This window comes from Anomalospiza imberbis, chromosome 6 (genome assembly GCF_031753505.1).
Source record: "Anomalospiza imberbis isolate Cuckoo-Finch-1a 21T00152 chromosome 6, ASM3175350v1, whole genome shotgun sequence".
NCBI lineage: Eukaryota > Metazoa > Chordata > Aves > Passeriformes > Viduidae > Anomalospiza > Anomalospiza imberbis.
In genome coordinates, this window is record NC_089686.1 from 25136986 (window position 1) to 25157266 (window position 20281).

General features: G+C 34.7%; 1 protein-coding gene across 4 annotated transcripts in view; it reads left to right on the forward strand.

Annotated features, from left to right (window-relative positions):
* The window catches only part of RALGAPA1 (Ral GTPase activating protein catalytic subunit alpha 1), a 130229-nt gene that overhangs the window by 46498 nt on the left and 63450 nt on the right, over nt 1-20281 (forward strand). For all 4 annotated transcript variants that reach the window (XM_068192910.1, XM_068192911.1, XM_068192912.1 and 1 more), the window contains 11 exons: nt 1617-1741; nt 3837-4053; nt 5210-5386; nt 8633-8785; nt 10290-10483; nt 10605-10703; nt 10859-11014; nt 12431-12559; nt 13547-13672; nt 14863-14921; nt 16923-17031. In XM_068192910.1, coding sequence (XP_068049011.1) covers nt 1617-1741; nt 3837-4053; nt 5210-5386; nt 8633-8785; nt 10290-10483; nt 10605-10703; nt 10859-11014; nt 12431-12559; nt 13547-13672; nt 14863-14921; nt 16923-17031 — 1544 coding nt within the window. The remainder of the gene's footprint in view (nt 1-1616; nt 1742-3836; nt 4054-5209; nt 5387-8632; nt 8786-10289; nt 10484-10604; nt 10704-10858; nt 11015-12430; nt 12560-13546; nt 13673-14862; nt 14922-16922; nt 17032-20281) is intronic.

Sequence of the window (20281 nt, forward strand, 5' to 3'; positions counted from 1 at the left end):
CCTTGAGACTTTTGAATTTTCATCTACATTGCAAAGCCTTCAAATTAAGCCTACTGAATGATTGGCAATGCATATTTTATCAGAATGTGTTACTCCACTCTGAGTGTAGTTTTTTTTGTCAGAGGGACCTGGGTCCCAACCAACTAGGTTGAACTAATTGTATTTCTGGTTCATTTAGTGTGTTTTCTTCTTCCTCCTCATCCTCTTCCTCCTTTTCCTCCTCCAAAACAAAACCAAAAAAGAGCCCCACAAATTTACACTTGGAGGTCATTTTAGATAGTTTTTAAAAAATAGTCCGAAATAGCAGTCTGCTATTACTGGAATGATTTCATTACAACAGTTCTCTGAGTCTAATCACAAGGTTCTGTTTCAAAAATGTCGTAGGCCTTCCTATATTCATTCATCCAAATGGCTGCAGTTGAATCTTGGCAACATCTTCCATTACTTTATTTTTTTCTTGGAATCTTGGATGTTTGTGAAGGTCTTGTGATAGTCTTTTGCCTGCTAACTATGAGACCTCTGTGGACTGATCAAAAAAGAAGACTGCAACTCTAATATACATTAGAGTTCACATAACCGTAAATGAACAGTAAATTAACTTTCAGCAGTAATGCAGGTTTTCTTTTTTTCCCATTGTTATGCTGGCATGATTAACAGAGGATTCTGCAATGCATCCTGCATCAAGATGTTAATGCCACCTGAGGGCAGTCTCTGTAAGCACAGCACCTGAGAGTGGTACTGTCATGAGTCTCACAAAAATGATTTGCTGCTCTTCAGAAAGTAGACTTCTGAAAAAGACATATTTAGGAAGCACCAATTTTAGAAGTACCTGATATTTAAATTCCAACATTCAACAGAAACTCATTGTTAAAATAAACTGCACTGTGGTCTCATGAGAGATGACACTGAGGGAAAAATTTGAATAAAGAGAACATGAACTGGAATAACTTGAAGATTTTAAAGGCTAATATCATAAGGTCAGGTGTAACACCCACAGCTAAATATGAACAGTATCGTTATATCAAAAAATATAGCACTGATAACAGAATGAACTTCATTAATTGTTCATAACCATTGATCATCTAGAGTTAGAACTTTCATTCCATGTACTAGCATGTAATTTTATTACATAACATTTTCCTTGCACTATTCATACTAACTGTATACAGTGCCACATTGCCATTTGTCATTAGTATCTATTACAACGTAGTTTACTTTTTCCATTACATTGCTTTTCATTAGGAATGCAATGAAGAAGGAGCCTGAAGGAATCAGATAACTTTTTTAGAATTTGTTACTTACTTGTGATATGGAGGAAGAACATATGCTTTATCCTTAAAACAAGCATTAACAACTTTGAGTAGTGCTTACCTATAAGCTTCCTGCTCTTAAAGGTGGAATTGGAAATCAACTAACCCCTGCTAAGTGGGAAGAAGAAGCCATACTAATTCTGAAAGTAGAATCTGCTTTAAAAGAGGAACATTCTTAAAATGCATGTTTGGCAATTTTGATTTTTAAATTTCTTTTAACTAGCAGGTTTTTTTCATTTGTTACATTTTGTTTTGAAAATGTCTTGATGCGTTCTTTACTATAAATGGTTGTTCATTTGCTTTTAGCTAATAGAGAGGACATGAGTCAAAAGCTGCACCCTATTGATAGTGATATTGGAAGTAGCAATACAAATGTTCCTGACCTCATGGATGAATTTATAGCTGAGAGACTCCGCAGCGGTAATGCACTGGTAAGCCTTTAAACTTGCTACATTTCAATACTTAAGTCTCCATATATGTGCGAACTTTTCAATGGCATGATAAATCAGTTCACTGAAAAGTATTTCTGTGGCTTTTATGAATCAGAATTAAGAATATTGCTTAATTATTCCTTGCCTTTGGCATAGATTCTTGCCATTTTATATAATATGTGTTTTCATATCTGTTGAATCTTCATCGTGGAAGCAGTGCAGAAGTTACTGTCAGATGAATAGTCTCATTGAATTAAACAGCCTTAATTGAACCTGCAAAGATACCTGCCTGTACACAGACACTTTCAGAATACTAGTTTAAATGTAAATTTGCAGTCCTCGGCATGGTATGTAATTGAGTAACATGCTGTAGTACAGTACTGTTCTCTACAGGTATACTTAATGCAACTGACTACAAAACTACTCAAATATATTTTTTTTTCTTTATTTTTTTAATTTCACTTCCAAGTATTGAATAATTTCTTGTAAATAGTGCTCTTCTAATCAAATCAACTTTCCACTTGCTTTCTTCTTACACTTTTCCAAAAGCATCATGTTATTTCGAATGGCATTCATAATAAGTTTTAATCAATTTTAAATTAAGAGTTTCTGGTTACTGTTGAATGTTTGCAACTGATTTGAAGAGATAAGTGCTTATTAAGTAGCAACAAAAGGGAAAATATTAAAAAAAGTTGCAAATTAAGAACAGAATGGGTAACAATTTAAAGATAGTGTTTCAAAATTGTTTAGTTCCTTTTTCTTTAAAATCTTCAAGATCATTTGAAGACATACTCCTGTAAGACATACTTCTATAGAAAATTGTCAGTAGAGAAGTTGGTGAAAATAAGGGACAGAAGAAGATTCTTCAAAGTTATTAAAAAACTGTTTATTTATCATCATCTTTTATAAATGGCAAGAGAGAATCTATAGAGTTTGTCCATGTGTATACTTTTTCTTCCTCTTTTGTATTGAACTCATATTTATGAAACTTGATTTTTGGCACAAAGTATTGTTGTTAGTAAGTCTTGAGTTACACAACAAAATGCTAACTTGTAGTCTATGAAAAAGGTTAACTTAGTCTGAAAATCAATAAACCAGAAATCATCACAGTTGGTTCCAGAAGAAAGAAAGGAAGGAATATTGATACTTTCCTCAGATAGTAGAAAAATGCTGAGATAAGTTTGAGTAAATATGGAAACCACCAAAACTACCACTCATTTTTTTCACTTAGCACACAACCGACATGCCTCTTTAAAACACTACCAACTCACTAAGATTAGTTTTAGATTGCTATATCTGTTGAATGCTAAAACCATATCATGCAAAGCTTGTTAGTCTGAGTTAACCTAAAATTGGTGGTACAGTAGTAAAAGAATGCAGAACTGACTGGGCCTGGTGTAAAAGGAAGGCATCTTTAGTCTCATAATACATACAAATTTCTTGCCATTTCATAAAATGGCATTTCTACTTTGTTATCTCTTCCCTCTCAAGCAAACAGTGCTATCTGTGGAAAAACATGCCTTAAAGAAAGAATTCAAATAGCCCACCACCTTATTTGTAAATGAGCAAATCTGCATGCCTTGCTTCTGTTATGTGTGGTCTTTTGTGTTCCAAACCAGTACTGAAGTGGTGTTTTAGTCATAAGAAGATTAATGAATGAATTAGTAAATTAATTTGCTCCTTCTATAAATCAAGTTTTTGATAATAGTATGGCGGCCTATAGGCCATTGTGTCTGAAACCAAGGTTAACAAGTTTTCTTTAGTTATTTAGATGTGATATACTTTTAAATTATTTTTCTCTCTCACGTCATACCTACCATGTGGCCCATGCTACCCTGAATCCTAGCCTTTTACGTTATGCATCCCAAAAATGCACTCTGCAAATAAAATTTGTGTTTATGAAATTCTGTGACTGCATGGGTTCTTCATTTGGGGGTTTGGAAAATCTTGGTATTTAGAATGATGGCAATTTCTTGTTTAGGTACTTAAGAACTGTGTTACATTCTGATTTCACCAAATGTAGGATTTCTTTTTCCCTTTTATGTAAATAAGCTATCCAAGATTGTAAGGTAATTTATGTATCTTCAATGTTTAGAATGTGACAAGAAGAGGAAGCAGCCCTGGCAGCCTGGAAGTTCCTAAAGACCTTCCTGATATATTGAACAAGCAGAACCAAATGCGTCCTGTGGATGACCCAGGCGTGCCTTCCGAGTGGACATCGCCTGCCAGCGCGGGCAGCAGTGACCTCATCAGCTCGGACAGCCACTCCGACTCCTTCAGCGCCTTCCAGTATGAGAGCCGCAAATTTGAAAGCAAGTACATTTTTCCAAAAGTAATAGCATTTTTGATTAATGTAGTGTAAATTTCCTTTGTTTAATTTGTTGTTGTTTTTTTTCTCCCCAGATAAAGTTGTATGCCAGCAGTTTTCAGTAGAGAGAGATTATTTTGATTTTCCGTTGAAATCACTAGCAAGCTAATGGAACAAGAAAGGTTCTTACGAGAGGCTTTTTTATTAGTTGTACCAAAACAAAAGAGCACTGGAGTACTACTTTGCAAAGAGGAGAAAGTAATTGAACAGAAGTTAGAAAGCAATATTGTCTCCTCTGTGAAGCGTATCTGTTTTGCACAAAATATAAATGTTAAAGCTTATTTATTTTGGAAATTATTTTAATTATTTTGAAAGTAATTAGGTAAAATTTAAAGAAAGGCTTCTGTTATTTTTACAGTGATCTTTGTGTAGCTATAGATTAATCAAGATATTAAGTGTAATATCATGGTACAATTGGTGTGCTTTGTTAAAATTAGTGTGCTTTGTTTAATAACGTAATGCTTTACATTAATTTTATTTATCTATTCCCACCCTTGTTTAACAGAAGGGGTCATTATGGCTGCTAGGAATTATGACATCATGTATTATATAAGGTTAAAATAATATTTACATAGTACAATTTTTGGAAGAAATTACAATTTTTATATATGTCTTCATTATGCAAGCAGTCATGGCATTTAAAGTCTATATGTCAGCCTGACCTTTTTTTCGTTAGTATTGATGATAACATTTGTTAGAGTGTCATTTGCTGTAAAAGTTTTAGTTTGAAGTTAGTGCTTTTACAACAAGCTTGAATATTTCTTCCAGCTTGTAAATTTTACAAATAAATTCCTTAGTGTATGATTCCATTATTTTTGTGTTATTTAGGTGCACTTACAGCAACTAAGCAGAATACAGACATGTAACAAGAATGTCTTCTGCAGACATCAAGTCATGGGTTTATGACAGGAAAGAGAATATTCATAATAGTCAATACTTTCTGCTGTTGTATTTTATTTAAATTTTGCAACAGTGTGCTAGTAGCATAGAAGATGCACATTTGAGGTTTCTGTTTAGTTTGGAGGTCCTGAGCCTCTTGGGTTTTTTCGTATTAGTGGTATTTTTATGCTGTAAGTTAATACAGTGCTTTCCTCGTACAGATTTCAGCTTTGGCACTGAGGCAGGAACGCCAGCTTCTACTGACATTGATGCAATTTCAGGACAGCAACAAAGTGCTGAGGAACAAGAAGTAGCCAGTCTAACTACACTCCACATAGATTCAGAAACAAGTAGTCTCAATCAGCAACCATTGTCTGCTGAAGCTGCAACTATTACTGGTAAAGTAGATTTAAAAAAAAAAAGTATTTATTTCAGAAATCTTTCACCCATCCTGAAGAATGCAACTTCCAGCTTCTGCTATTCTATTTAAGATGATTCCTTTATTTCAATTATTTTTTGATTGCTGTCGAAAAGTAATATGTGAAATAACATAAGTGAAAAATCTTTGTCTGACTTAGTTATCTATGGTCCTAAATGTATTTTAAACCCTTCATGAGAAAATCTATACAATTACCAAGGAGAAACTCTTACAACATAATGTATGCTAGATCTCTTACAAATGTCCTATTGCTGGTAGTTAAATAATTAATTTTCATAAATTATTTTTGCTTTGGAAGGTTTTCACTGTGCTCCTTCAAACTAGTGTATAATATTGAAGTTATCTTGGGATTCTTTTATATGCATCCATTTTAATATCTCTTTATATTGTCTGTTGTGTAACTGAGAGGTTTTATTATGCAAAATGTTAGTTATTTGGCCATGTAATATCACTTTGCATTTGTATAACTGAAAAGTGATGCAGTTAACCAAAATTGAATGGGCTCCTGTGTGAAAGAGAAAATGCTTCTCTATGAGGATGATCTGAAAGAATGGTGTCTTAACAGATTTTGTACATGAGAAGTAAAGATGCCCATAGTCATTTTCATACTCCTTGTTCCATAGCTGTTATACGCTACCATTCCTGTTACAACCCTAGTTGTAACAAGTAACAAGTTGCAACAATTATCTATATTTCTGTGAAAGCTTATACCTACATATTGTGTCTTGTTCCCTGTTAGAAATCAAACCCTGCATTTTCAGAGATATGGAAAGACATCTTTACTTCCTCTGCCATAATTTTCAGTTTTTAAAAGTGCCCTTCTGCTGAAAGAACCATGGTATTAGCTTTCATGGACATTGTTCAGCTTGTTCCACAATGTTCAGCTTGACTTGTGTTCTCTTCATTTTTCTATTTGCTGTGTGCTTGTTGAAGGTCCTTGCTGTAGATCTGTTCTTTTTCTGTTTGTATGTTTTAATATGTTAATAACTTCATTACTGTTTGGTATTTTTGTCCAAGTGTGCCCTCTAATTGAATTGATAAGATTGCAATTAGTGACTGAGTTGTCTATTGAGAGATTCTGTGGTTAACTCTTCTTGCTTGAATCACTGTTTTAGAGAGGCAGCTCTTGTGTGTCACATGCATTTAGCTGGGTTTCCTGAGGAAACAATACTTGTGCAATTGTTTTGTCTATCTCTGACTGTTCCATGCACCCAACAATATTGCAGCCTATTGTCTAATTTTTGCTAAATTGACATATAAAAACAAAAGTATGTTATTTTCTTTGATGTTTTATGAAAGATAAGCAGCCATCTAGTGAAAATTGCATGTATGCAGACTCTCATGATGGAAGCTGCAATGTGAATTTCACTATATTAAATGCCAGCAAATCAATGCAGAAACTCAACCTCAAAACACACTTATAATAAACAAGTTTTCAGTGGTTCTGCTGATCAGAAAACTACTCTTCCTAAATCTGAAGGGTTTTGGAAGGATAATTTGGTTTTGGTATATGGACTTTACATCATATTCTAAGTAAATGATTAAGTTGAAATTGTCTGCTGTTTACTAGTCCTAGAACAAGTTGTACCTGTGAAAGTCTCAGTCAAAGTCGGATCCACGTATGCTGGAGTATCTTTTAATGACAGAGTCCTGTAATTCTGCAAAATTTCCATAATTGTTTCTGTCCATTCTTTTCCATCATATGAAGATCTCTTTCCCTCCTTCCTCTGTTCCCTGTCTTCCTTGCCTGCTCTTTCTTTCCATCTTGTCCACTTTCTTGCCCTCTCTATCTCACTCTCTCTCAATTTCTCTCTTCCTCATCACTCTTTCTTGCTCCTTCTTGAACTACTTTCATCTGTCCCCAGCTAATGAGCAGGATGGAAATGAAGTAAGAAAATACTTCTTTGAACATCTTTGAAGGGTGTATTTTAGTTTATGTCTGTAAGCATGTGGAAAACTGGTGGTCAGTAGCAAGTCACGTGAGACAGCAGTCTGTGTGTGAAGCAGTAGTGTCCCTCTATCCTGCCTAGAGGTGTTGATTTAAATTGATAGTAAAAGCTTCACTGTATTAGCCATTTAAAGGAGATAGAGACCTTTTGCAGTTTAACAACGTAATAAAGATGTTTTCTGCAATTTCTGTTCTGATAACAGCAATAACATTTTCTGTCAAATTCTTTAAACAGTTTGTTCTCTTTATAAGAAAGAACACTTCTCTCAAATGAGAAATGTTCTTCAATTATTCCCACAATAATTTGGGAAAATTGCTATTTAAAAGACTCACTTTTCACTTGCTGTCCCTAAAGTTCACTTTATCACTAATACCAAACTTTACACATAATATTTTTGTGTCCCTGCTACATTTATCAAAGAATTAAAATGAATAGGAATTCTTCCATTTTAACATGTGCTGGTGTGTAGAAAAGTCTGTTGTGAATATTCTCATTTTGTCTGTCTGTTTGTGTGACTGTTCAGGCTAAACTCAGCTATTTATAAGGATCTTTAGACTAATTCAGGATGTGAAACATAAGATAGTACAGAAGAAAAATACAACTACTTACTCCCTCTCCACAGATCACACAGTGGAGACCACATAACTGCCTAAAGAGGTTGCTCAGAGACTATCACAGAAAAATGCCTGTGCAGTGCTGTCATTCAGACACTTGTGATTTCCTGTTTTAAAGGAAATAACACCTCTCTAACTATACAGAACTTTCTCGTCCTATGGGTTTTCTCAGCTCAATCAGTAGATAAACACTGAAGATTATCAGTTACTGATTTGAGCTTTTATTTATAAATTAACTTGCATGCATCTATAAAAAGCATTTGTTCCAGGAAATTTTTTGCCTAAACTTTTTGCTAGAGAGAAATCTAGGTGAGGGAATGTGATGAGAAATTTAGCTGGTGAAAAACACTGAAAGTGTTGCAAAACAACTACATTTAGAATTATTTGGACCTAAAATAGAGGTCTGCTAGTCCACTTACCTGTCTGATTTTGATGTTCATCTTTCAGTTTTTCTGCATGTACTTCGTTTCTTTCAGAACACCACTCACAGGGAGATCTGCTTACTGTTTTTATCTTTTCTTGGCCCAATTTGATACATAAAAGCAGCCCAGTTTTCTGTTAACACTGTATTTAGACAACATTTCAATAGCTCAAGAAAATAGAAAAGGCTTTTAAGGTAACTGTTAAAAATTACATTTACAGGCTCTGAAAGTGCTTCTCCAATCCAATCTGCTCTTGGATCCCGATCACAGACACCCTCTCCTGCCACTCTGCATGCAGATCATATTGAGCAGAAGGATCTGCAGCTGGATGAGAAGCTTCACCACTCTGTTTTACAGACGCCAGATGACCTAGGCAATATCTGGGATAGAAAATACAAACTTGTTCTTTCTTTCTTTCTTTCTAATGCAATGTAGTGAAGTAGCTAGTATCACATGAGATGTAAACAGTCCTGTGCAAGGCTATTTCATCAGCACTTCAAAAAATATTTAATTACAGTGATTGCTTTTAAAAGTAAAGAAAAACCTTTTGCATTTTAACCTGCATTTCATTGGAGTTTTTGGCAGTGGATTAATAGTCCACATGTTTATAATTGTTGTTTTAGTTGCTTAGAATTGTGGCAGCTTAATCTAGCATGTGGTCCTGCCATGAACTGTTTTATCACTGATGTATAAATAATAAGACATAATTTCATAATTCTATAATTTCTCCTTGCAAGTTTGGTTTATTTCCCTTTCATATTTAAACCAATTTGTAATTACGTCAACTATTTTAGCTATCGAATTCTAAGATACGTTTTCTTTGTAAATGTGATGTGAATATTTCTCCCGCATTTGGTCTAATGGAAACAAAAGAGTGTCTGCTGTGTGTTTCAGACCCTATTTCCTTAAGTAGCCTACTGATGGACAGAAAGATCATTTTACTTTGTACTTCAAAACCTACAGCCTAGAAACCAATAGTGTCTCTACCACAGTGGCCCAGAAGTTCAAAAGATGAGGCTATGTGATTAGGCTGAATTCAGATTTAATTTTGATTTGGTATGTCTGTGAGGGCTGCAGGACTTTCAGAAGATCCCAATGAATTATCCACCTGAGGGGGTGGAAAGAAGATTCTGAATGCTTGCTGCTCTCAAGCTGGCTCATTATCTAGTATTTTGAGGCTGTTTAGGTAGTTAAGCGTGACCTGAGTAGACTTGAGCCATCATAATCTATTGAAGGTTTCTTTATATGGACAGTCCAGATTAATCATCTTCCACCTAAAAAATAATGTTTATTCATATAGCACTGATGTGTGGTAAGAGCTAGGTGGGTGTTAGGACTGTGGTGCTAAGTTACTCAATGTTGCCTCTCCACTCATACATATTACCTCTTTAAAGGACAATAGCTAGAGACAAGTTTAGTCATGCTTTTCTCTTTGACTTGCAATAACATGCTTTCCTAGTAGATTCTGAAAAAAACAGTCTTTATGTATTACTAGGAAAAATGTAAAGTTTAAAGATAATTTTACTTGAAAGCAGCCAGGTGGGGTTCTGGAGATTCATTGACTTCAAGGAATATAAGAAAATACTTTCAAGAGGAGTGGTATTACTAGGTCCATCAGATCTGTATTAGAGCTTCAGCAGTGACCTTAAATGTTATTTCATGAAAGAATGTAAGAAACAGGACAGTTCTTCCTCTACAGAGTTTATAATAGACAAAGCTTAACTGTACAGTGTTGAGGTGGCTGAATGGGTAAAAAATACCTTATTCCGAAAGCCTGATCATTCAGTTTTATGAGGAGTGTGTATCTAATAGTTGTATCAGAACTTTTCCAGTTCTGGAGAGGTAGATCTCACTATGCTTTTTTTCTTCGATTACAGAAACTAGTGAATTCCCCTCAGAATGTTGCAGTGTGATGGCTGGGGGAACACTTACAGGATGGCACGCAGATGTTGCTACTGTGATGTGGAGGAGGATGCTAGGAATTCTGGGAGATGTCAACAGCATCATGGATCCAGAGATTCATGCCCAGGTTTTTGATTATCTGTGTGAACTGTGGCAGAATCTGGCCAAGGTAAAAGAACTGAAACTTTTCTCCAACCTGACCTGTTCGGGTAGGGTTTTCTAAAAGAAAAAAACACCGCCATATATATTTCCCTTAAACAATTTTCTTTCTGTTTTGTTTTTAATTGCAGATAAGAGACAATCTTGGTATTTCAACAGATAACCTAACTTCACCATCTCCCCCAGTTTTAATTCCACCACTGAGAATTCTAACACCATGGCTCTTCAAGGTAAATTTGAGTACTAAACTGTGAAACAGAAATAAAAGTTAACGTAAGTGTAGAAGAGTGTTTAATGTATTTTTTTATTTATGAATAATAAATATTGTACTAAAACTAATGTATTTTTTTATTTATGAATAATAAATATTGTTCTAAAACTGTAGGCAACAATGCTGACTGATAAATACAAACAAGGAAAGCTACATGCTTATAAGCTTATTTGTAAGACAATGAAACGAAGACAAGATGTTTCTCCAAACAGGGATTTTTTAACTCATTTCTACAATATAATGCACTGTGGACTTCTTCATGTTGATCAAGTAAGTTAATTATGAAATTCAAGATAATATAAATGTCATGACTGAAAATAAAATTCTGTTCTTAAAAATACTCAATGTATTTTCATCCGAGTAATTTAACTTTGTTTTGGAAATTATTGCTGTGACTGATTCTTTTTCTAAAAAGAAAATTTTGATAAATGATCCTCATGTTCTTGGTTGTATTCAGAAATGGTTTTTTATAGTCCGTTTCAAGCAAATATAAGGGCAGAAAAGGTACTCTCTCATTTTTTATTGATTGTATGTTACAGATTGAAGTATGCAAGAAAGAGAAGGAAGCAGATCTCTCTAAAGTCTACTGTTCTTCTTACTTGCTCCCTGATGCAACAGTTTAGCTAGTAAATTGTGCTCACTACATTGGAGGACTTTGTTTCTACAGCAAGTATAGGAACCAGCAAATTGAGATGTACTGAGCGTATCTGATCAGTGGGAGTAGACCATTTTTATAGGTTTTGATATTAAGAAGTCTGAAAATATTGTAGGACTTAAATACTTTTTGAAGGTTGCAGAAGTATAAAAAAGTTGGGTTTGTGAACATTTTTGAGGAATGATTATAGGCATGAGTAGATCAAAGGTTCGAACAACCCAGTTTTCTTTAACTGGAAAGAGCAGAATTAGTCCAAAATTATTCCTCAGATGACTATGGATAGGACAGACCTCCAGTTTCTGTCCTCTAATACCCTTAATGCTGCTTTTCTTGCTGAATTGAAGATCCTCCTATGATGTACTGCCATTTAGTTAGATATTACTACTAGTAGAGAATTATTCAAAGGAGCAAAGGGGGGGGTGTCTACCTGTAGACTTGGGATTTTTTTTACAATTAAAGCATTTTATACTTTTTTTCAAGTACTTTTGAAAAAATTGCAACACGTACAATGATTTTTGTAAGTCTACAAGAACATAATATGCTGTGCTGATTAACTATATACCAGTAATGTTACAAAAAACTTTATTATCTTCCTTCAAATTTTGGTTCCATATGGGTATATGTAAGAGGCTAACCTTTTTAAAGTTAGGCAATACTTGCTGGAGATGATTAAGCAGTTGTTAAGGTATAATAGCTGGTTATCTTACTGTATCTCTTCTGTACCTATTCAAATGAATGGTTAATCAGATACAGAACTCTTAAAAGCTGACTGTAAATTAATATATGAACTATTGTCCAAGCTTAAATTGATCTATAAAGTATACCAAGTTTACTTACATTAATATGAGTATACTTAAGGAATTTCTCTTTTTGTGCTACTCTTCTTTCACTAATGAGTGTCCTACTGGCCACAATGAGTTTTCTTTCTCACATTTTTGCTTTTTAACTTTTATAAATACCTGCCTTTTTTCTTTCATTTTTCATTTGATTTGTGTTGATACTCTTCCTTTTTTCCCTTTTCCTTCTGTGAGGATATTGTCAATACAATCATCAAGCACTGCTCCCCTCAGTTCTTTTCACTTGGTTTACCTGGTGCTACCATGCTTATTATGGATTTCATTGTAGCAGCAGGAAGAGTGGCTGCTTCTTCTTTCCTCAATGTAAGTATTCATCAGTTAATTCTCATTTATGGGTGAGGAAGAATTTGCGAGAATACTGAGCAGTATATTTTTCCTTGACTAGGGTGTTAAATTGATCCCAGAATTCAATGCAGTGTTTATCAAATACAGATAATGATTTATTCTAGAGCACTACCCATGCCTCTCCAGAAAATATGTGAAGAATGCAAAAAATTACTGTTGAAGCAGAGAGTCTTATTTTAGAGTTACAAAAATTGTGACTGCCATTTTTCTGTGTTTGAAGATGTTTTAAAGTAAATGTCCATTTTGACTATGATTTCATTAAAAAAATGTACTTATTCGTCCATATCTTTGCTATGGAATGACTTTTATGATCAGGCTTGAGAACTCAAATGTGCTAGTGTTTGCACTGTTTGGTTTTTTTTCACAGTTCTGATTTTGTTACTCAGGCAAGTTCAGCCTTATGTAGTAATACTGAAGTGATTACCTAGGTGCTGTTACCTGTGCATATTGTATTCTTTCAAATCCCCCATAGTCTCCTTCAACTGTCTGTGAATTTTGACTTTTTCTCCCATCAATCCCTCTCTAACCAGTTATGAAATCCAGTCTCCCTCAAGGTACTGTCTGAAGCCTCTGTCAGCTTCTTACACTGTAGCTTTTCCTGTTCAGCAATGCCTCATATCACATTTAGTAGTTTTCCACATCCTGGTCAATTAGCTGAACCTAAGACCTGAGCCCAGTTAGAAGCTCTGTCATTTGTCTGCAGTCCTAACAATTCTTCTGCCTTCTTTTTACTGTCTTGGAAAATGAGAGCAGGGGTGTGCATGAGTAACAATCCAAGGAGCTGAGGTCTCTGTTTTCTCAGCTTTGCAGGAGCTCAGAATTTCCAGGAGAAAGGAAATAGCTGTAAACAATTTCAGCCATCATTCTCTTTTAAGGCAGCTAGAAATGCCAGCTTCCTGATTGAAGTAAGAATATGTATTTCTTCCCACCTATTTTTTTTTTCAGGCACCAAGAGTTGAAGCACAGGTTCTTTTAGGATCTCTAGTCTGTTTTCCCAATTTATATCGTGAACTACCAGCTCTTCACCCAAATATTCCTGACATTGCTGTGTCTCAGTTTACAGATGTTAAGGTAGGAATTTTAAGATTATTTGGCTAGTATTCTATTACCAAACACATGTTTAATATTGTGCTTTTGCAGAAAATATTAAGAATTTAAGATCCTAAAATTTTGAAAGTAATTTCAAATAGATCATAAGACTCAAGATCCCATAGAGTCTTGTCAAACTTTATACTTCTAAAGATACATTATAATTGCTATTAATTTAATAATAAAGTGTTTTCTTATGTTTGTAGAAGGAAATGCTACATTATCTCACCCTTTCAAGCCTCTTCTCACTAGGGCTATTTGCAGGTATCACAGATTTAATTAGCTGAGACAAGAAGATTGAAAGGTTTAAGATTCATTATTTAATTTATTTGGACAATTTTATTTATTTCACAACTGATGACATCTGCCTGTGTTCCTAGAGGTTTTAAAATATTTTTGTACAGCAGTGTGTTCTGTACAGCAGTGTGTTTTTTCTTCAAAAGGCAAATATTAATGGAGTCCTTACCTTGTCTGTCATGACACAGTTCGGTAGTGTGACACTGAAACTCACAGAGCTCAGTTTGTGTGTCTAAGAAAAGTTTTCCAAACTGTTTCAATTTAGGGAGAAATGATGACTTGAGAGCTGCTTTATACTTTGGTCTCCTTTGGAGACTGATTTTGAATTCCTTCCTTCTCATTTCTATTGTAGAATTGCTGTTTATGTGAATTATATGAAGGGCAGCCTACAGCTTTAGGGACATTTCACTGTAGTTGAGTCAAAGTTCTTCTTGACAGCATTCTTAAGGCACTGTAGGCACTCAGTCTGCTACTAGTTGAAAATATTTTTTAAATAAATTAATTTTTTAAAATGCTTGTTTAAACCTTAAAGATTCTTTCTGTCATACCCTTTAGCACTACTCGAGAGAGCTTCAGGGAGTCTTTTAATAGTTCTATTTTTACCCTTGATATTTTATGGAAATGTTTTGACAAGAATTGGATACATGGCTCATCAGCAGAAATTAGGACAGTAATGTGTAGGATATTCTTGGGGTGGCACAGTAATGAGTATCTGGGACAGGCTAGATATTCGGAGTAGTGGTTAGCAAACAATTCATCTGACCACAATGTAGGGACTCAGCTAAGCAATATGCCTCTGTGCACTATAATAATATTTTGATGCTTTCTGTGATGGAGTTACATGTAAATCAGTGAGTATTTCCTCTTCATTTTAGGAACTCATAATTAAAACTGTGTTAAGTTCGGCAAGAGAGGAGCCATCTGGTCCTGCACGGTAGGCTATACAAAAAGAGCTTCTACATTAATAGATTCTTTTCTTTATTAGACTGTTTTGAGGTGAATATATTAGAGAGCTTAAAGTAAAAATTTGTTGCATTTTATTATTGGTTTTCTTCACCACTGCCAAAACTGTGGTCCATTATGTGAATTTGAAATTGTTTGTAGTAGAGATATTAAATGAGCAAACTGGTTTGGTCTAGTCCAGTATTCTTTCTGTGGTAGTGGCTGGTAGGAAAGGGTGTAAACAGGGTAAGAGAATAAGCTTTCCCAGCCTACTCTGGTGTTCAGGGATTTTCTGGACTAGAAATGCATTCTTTACTTTGATTAGGACAAAATTATTTATGAGGGAAGGGTAGTGTTTTTTTTTATTAGATCACATTATTTAATTTGAAAAACAAAAACAATCCAGTGTACATGAGCCCTTTTTATGGTTTGGACAAGAAGCAGAAAAAACTGAGCTAAGCATTAAACCAGGAATGGTTGCTCTGATGTTTAAACCTAAGCATCTTCATCAAATAAACAACTCTGGAGTGGATTGTTACCAGTTTTCTGTTTCTTAATTTGCTTGGGATTTTATTCCTCTGTACCCATCTTCAGAAGCAATCAGTTACACAGTCCTGTGTATGGTATTGGAACAGGAATCTCTAATGCCTACCAAGGAAGAGTGCATTTGTGTGCCTTATATATTTGGATAGAGTGAATATATATGTCAAACTAATATTTTGTCACTTAAAAATACTAGAAGTACATACCTGAAAAGCTACAAACCCGGAAAAATCAGCTTATTGAACCTTTAAACAGTTTTTTGGAAAGCTAAGAGCAATTTTTTGTCAGCCCATTTACCTCTTTCTTCATGTGAGCTGATAATATTTCTCAACACAGGAAAAAGAGGGAATATCCTGAGATAGCATTAATTTAATTTTTCTTGTTACAAAAAGGCATTTCTAAATGTTAAGCTTTCTAAAAGGCATAACAATCTCCACTTTGCAATTTTTCTTTCAGTTACAATGTACAAATAGGGTAGTTTTACACTATAATGTACAATTAATTATTGTATGTATTTTTGCTGTCTGTAAGCATTTTCATTATTCTGTGTAGCCCTAAAATCCTTTTTCTACAGCACAGGCTTCATAGCCATTTCTGTTTCTATTCTAGCCTACAGTTTTTCCTTCCCAGATGTAATGCATTGCAGGTCACATGACCAGCTTTCTTCTTGTCAGTTTTGGATTTCTGTCTAATTTTATCCAGGATTTTGAATTCTGAAGTTGTTTCCAAATATTTGTAGACTGTGTTCCTAAAGAAAATAACTAATGGCTCAGAGATTGCTTAGGCTAGCTCCTTAACATTTCTGAACAAATTTCATCCATCTGCTGATTTGAACACATATATCTAAATACTCTTTACCTTTACACTTCTTTTCTATTTCCTGATTTTAAATGAAGAAACAACAAAAGTTAATGTACTAATCACAGTATGTATACTGTCTCTAGGATTCATTTACCCCTCCTCTATTCATCCTTGTTTACTGTCCATCTAAAACAATGTGAATGTCTATGAGAGACTAACATTCCCTTCTCATCTCTGTGTCTCAGAAGCTCTAAATATGAGCAACCTCTTGTGTTAGGAAGGAGGAAGCTCCCACCCCAATTTTCACTTTGTCTTAAGAAAATATAATAATTTCTCATACGTTGATTTCAGGTAATATTTTTAATCAAAACACACATAGAAATTCAGGAGTTCTTGATGTCTTTTGGATTTTTAAATTGCTCAGATGGGTGCTTCCTCTGCCCTTTACTCTGCCTTCACCAGCATACTTTGGATTTCTTGCTCATTTTAAAATAAGCTACAGCACTAGAAAGGTTTTTGTGCATTTGTATTGGAAGTATTAAAAACATATTTGTTGTTATATGTCTTTAGCAAAACTTAACAAATCATAAAATTTGCACGTTCCTGTAGAATGTTTCTCAACAACTTGTCCTCCAACATTGTTTTACAGGTGTGTTGCTCTTTGCAGCCTTGGCATTTGGATCTGTGAGGAGCTAGTCCATGAATCACATCATCCTCAGATCAAGGAAGCATTGAATGTGATATGTGTTTCTTTAAAGGTGAGAGAATTAAATTTTTGCAATGTATATTGCCTTTATGTGTAAAGATACTTTGCATTTTCAAAGTCATAAAGACATTTTAGCATCCTTACTTCACAGTCTCATTTGCCATCCTGTTAAAAGACAGAACTCAATTTAATGAGTGAATCTCTGAAATGTCAAACATTCTTTACCCTTCTTTAAGTTTGGAGAGAATCATGTGCTGGGAAGATAAGATAGTGGATCTTTATTTTGATATATATCACTAGCCACTCTAACCTACCACAGTATTCTCACAACATTCTGTGCATGTTCACTCCTGAGTTTGAGTCATTGAATTATGCAATACTGCCTCTTAGCCCTGGCTAGATGTTTAGTGAGAAATGCAGAGTACTTACACTGTATGCATGGAAGCACTAGGAATGTTTAATTTGCTGGGGCAGAGTCCTTTTCTATGATTATTCCAGGAACTGCATATTTTTGGCTTTTTTTCCTTGATGAATGTTTTTGTTTTCCTACTATTTTAAATATTTTTGCATTTGTTCTTATTTTATAGAATAATTAGAATATTAGTAAAAACATCTTGTTTTTAAGCAGTTTTCAAATTTGCATGTTTGTGAGCAAAAACTTCAACTTTTTAAATGTTTTCCAGTTTATCTTCAGAACCTTTCTATGTGTTTTTTGTTTGCATCAAAATTCTATGAATAGTCTAGTCTTTTTGTATATACAGATTAATAAAAATTAGAGTGTACATCTGTTACATATGACTTCTGTCAGATGTTGGGGATTAATATTTTCTTTTAAGAAATGGGAATCTAAAAAATATCTTAGCAGATCAGCTGCTCACATCCTGCGAAGCAGGATTCGAGTCTTTGTATAAGGTAGCTGCAGGGCTTTTAGTATTAGACTCTAAATTGCAATTTCCTGTTTTACAAAATCACATTCGTTCTTTGCAGCTCCACTAAAACCCTCTTCCAAGGTTTTGCCCTTGGTTTTTAATAATACTTAACTTTTGCATTTTATCAAGTTCCTGTGCAAGTTTGGTTTAAGGCAAATGATGTTTTTATCTTGCTGCTTCAATTTATCAATATTTGAACTATTTTTAATCCTGAAATTCATTGTGATTTATGTTCTTTTTCTCTGATGTATTTATTAAACCAATTATTTGTATCTCATTTATATTAAAAATAAATTACTTTTTGAATGAGAACACAGAGATCTTTATATTTCTACTTTGCTTTTGGCAAAGCCATCCAGTGCACATTGCCTTTTTTTCCAGTTCTGAGCAATGGTATACATTCACAATTGAGTTTAATAACGAAATGAAAAGTTCATTAATTTGTCATGGGAGAAATAAATTAGCTCTGATTTGTTACCTTAGCAATCTCCTGGCTACCAAGTAGTCAGAGGTTTGAACTCCCAGAATGGATTATTTTCTTATTTTCAGGAGAAATAAATGGGTAGGGAGCTATAGGCCTAGTCCGACTTACTGATAAGTTCAATTGAACAAATAACATTGAATAGAAATGTTTTTTTAAGCAATTACATGCTTATTTTTGAAATACCAGAAGCATATTCAGAGCTGCAGTTCAGCAGCTCGCTTTGGATATAGCTAGTGCTTCTCCCAGCTGTGTGGCAATACTGCTTTGTCTACATTAACCTCTGCTGGAGCTTGAGCACAAAGGATCCTAATCAGTCATCCAGATCTATGATTTTATTCTGCTTCTCTCAAAAATTTTGCAGATACATCACAAAATTGTGTTGTACAGATTTAGTTGAATGAGTGCTAAACAATAGGTTATTTTCAAGAATGGACAAGGTTAAATTCCTCATTTAACATCCAGAAAGAATGGACCCTTACAAAAATTAACCTTATAGTAAGACTAGCTTTCCAAGAAAAACCCTGAGAGTTAGGAAACAGGCAAAGTGCCAATTCCTTGGCATCTTTTTTCCCCCCCATCAAGTGAGTTCTCAAAAATTGTGTCCACAATTTATGCTACTAAATATAAAAGTGGTGAATTCTTATGCTTTATAACATAGGACATTTTCCAGAGACAAAGAATGGCAGGTGTAATGTTTATGGCATCATACAGGTGTTTCCATGCCCCCTCTGAAGGTTCTTGTACAAGAAGTCAGAACCAAATGACTGCCTTGAAAGGGGTGAATTGTTTCCTTACCTGACACATAGTCAGTGAGGCTGTTTGAGTCCAGGAGAATGTCCTTCCAGAACCCACAGCTCTCAGAGCGGTCTGTTCTAAGGTGCCTGAGTGTTTGTTGTGGTTTAAGCCCAGCTGGAAGTTAAGCGCCATGCAGCCACTAGCTCAGTCTCCTTTCTTCCTACCTCCTGTAGTGAAATGGCAGAGATAATCAAGGCAGAACTTGTATGTTGAGATGACAATAGTTTAATAATCAAAAGCAAAGTAAAACAGCATCATAATGGTAAATGATAGTAATGATAAGCGAAAGGAAAGAAAACCCAAGTGATGCACAATACATTTTCTCACCACCCGCTGACTGATACCGTACTCTTCCCAAGCCAGACTGACCCCCTTTCCAGATAACTCCCCCAGTTTATCTACTGGGCATGATGTCCTGTGGTGTGGAGTATCCCTTTGGTCAGTTTGGGTCACCCATCCCAGCCAGGTTGCCACCCAGTTTCTTTTGCTCACCTTCTCACAGGCGCAGCATGAGACAAGAGAAAAAAAAGTCCTTTACTTCTGATAAACAGAACTTAGCAAAAAACAAAACATTAGTGTGTTATCAACACCATTCTCATTCCGAATCCAAAACACAGCATTGCAAGAGCTGCTGAGAGGAAATTAACTCTACCCTAGCGACAGCATTCTTTTGAAATGCGATATATTGACCATGCTAGGACAGCTTTCTGAAGCACATGAAGGATTTGATCTATTTCAGCCAACCCCCATATTCTTGATCAAAACTTCCTCCCTGATGCTTTTCCCATGAATTAAAAAAATTGTGTGCAAAATTAGATTTTAAATTTATTTATATTCATTATTGTATACACTTTATCCTATATGTGAAATTTATGTCTCTGCTTACTTTTGTTCCTTTATTATTTGTGCACCCCATTTTTCATCTCCAGTGATTTTGGGGTTTTCCTACAAGCTTGTTAGGATGTTTTGAACAATCTGTATTTGATCTCAAGTTCTGTAATCAAATTGTCATGCTTTCAGTTTGGTTTTTGGATTTTTTTTTGTGGGTTTTTTTTGGTTTTTTTTTTTTTTTTTTTTGGTTTTTTATTATTTTG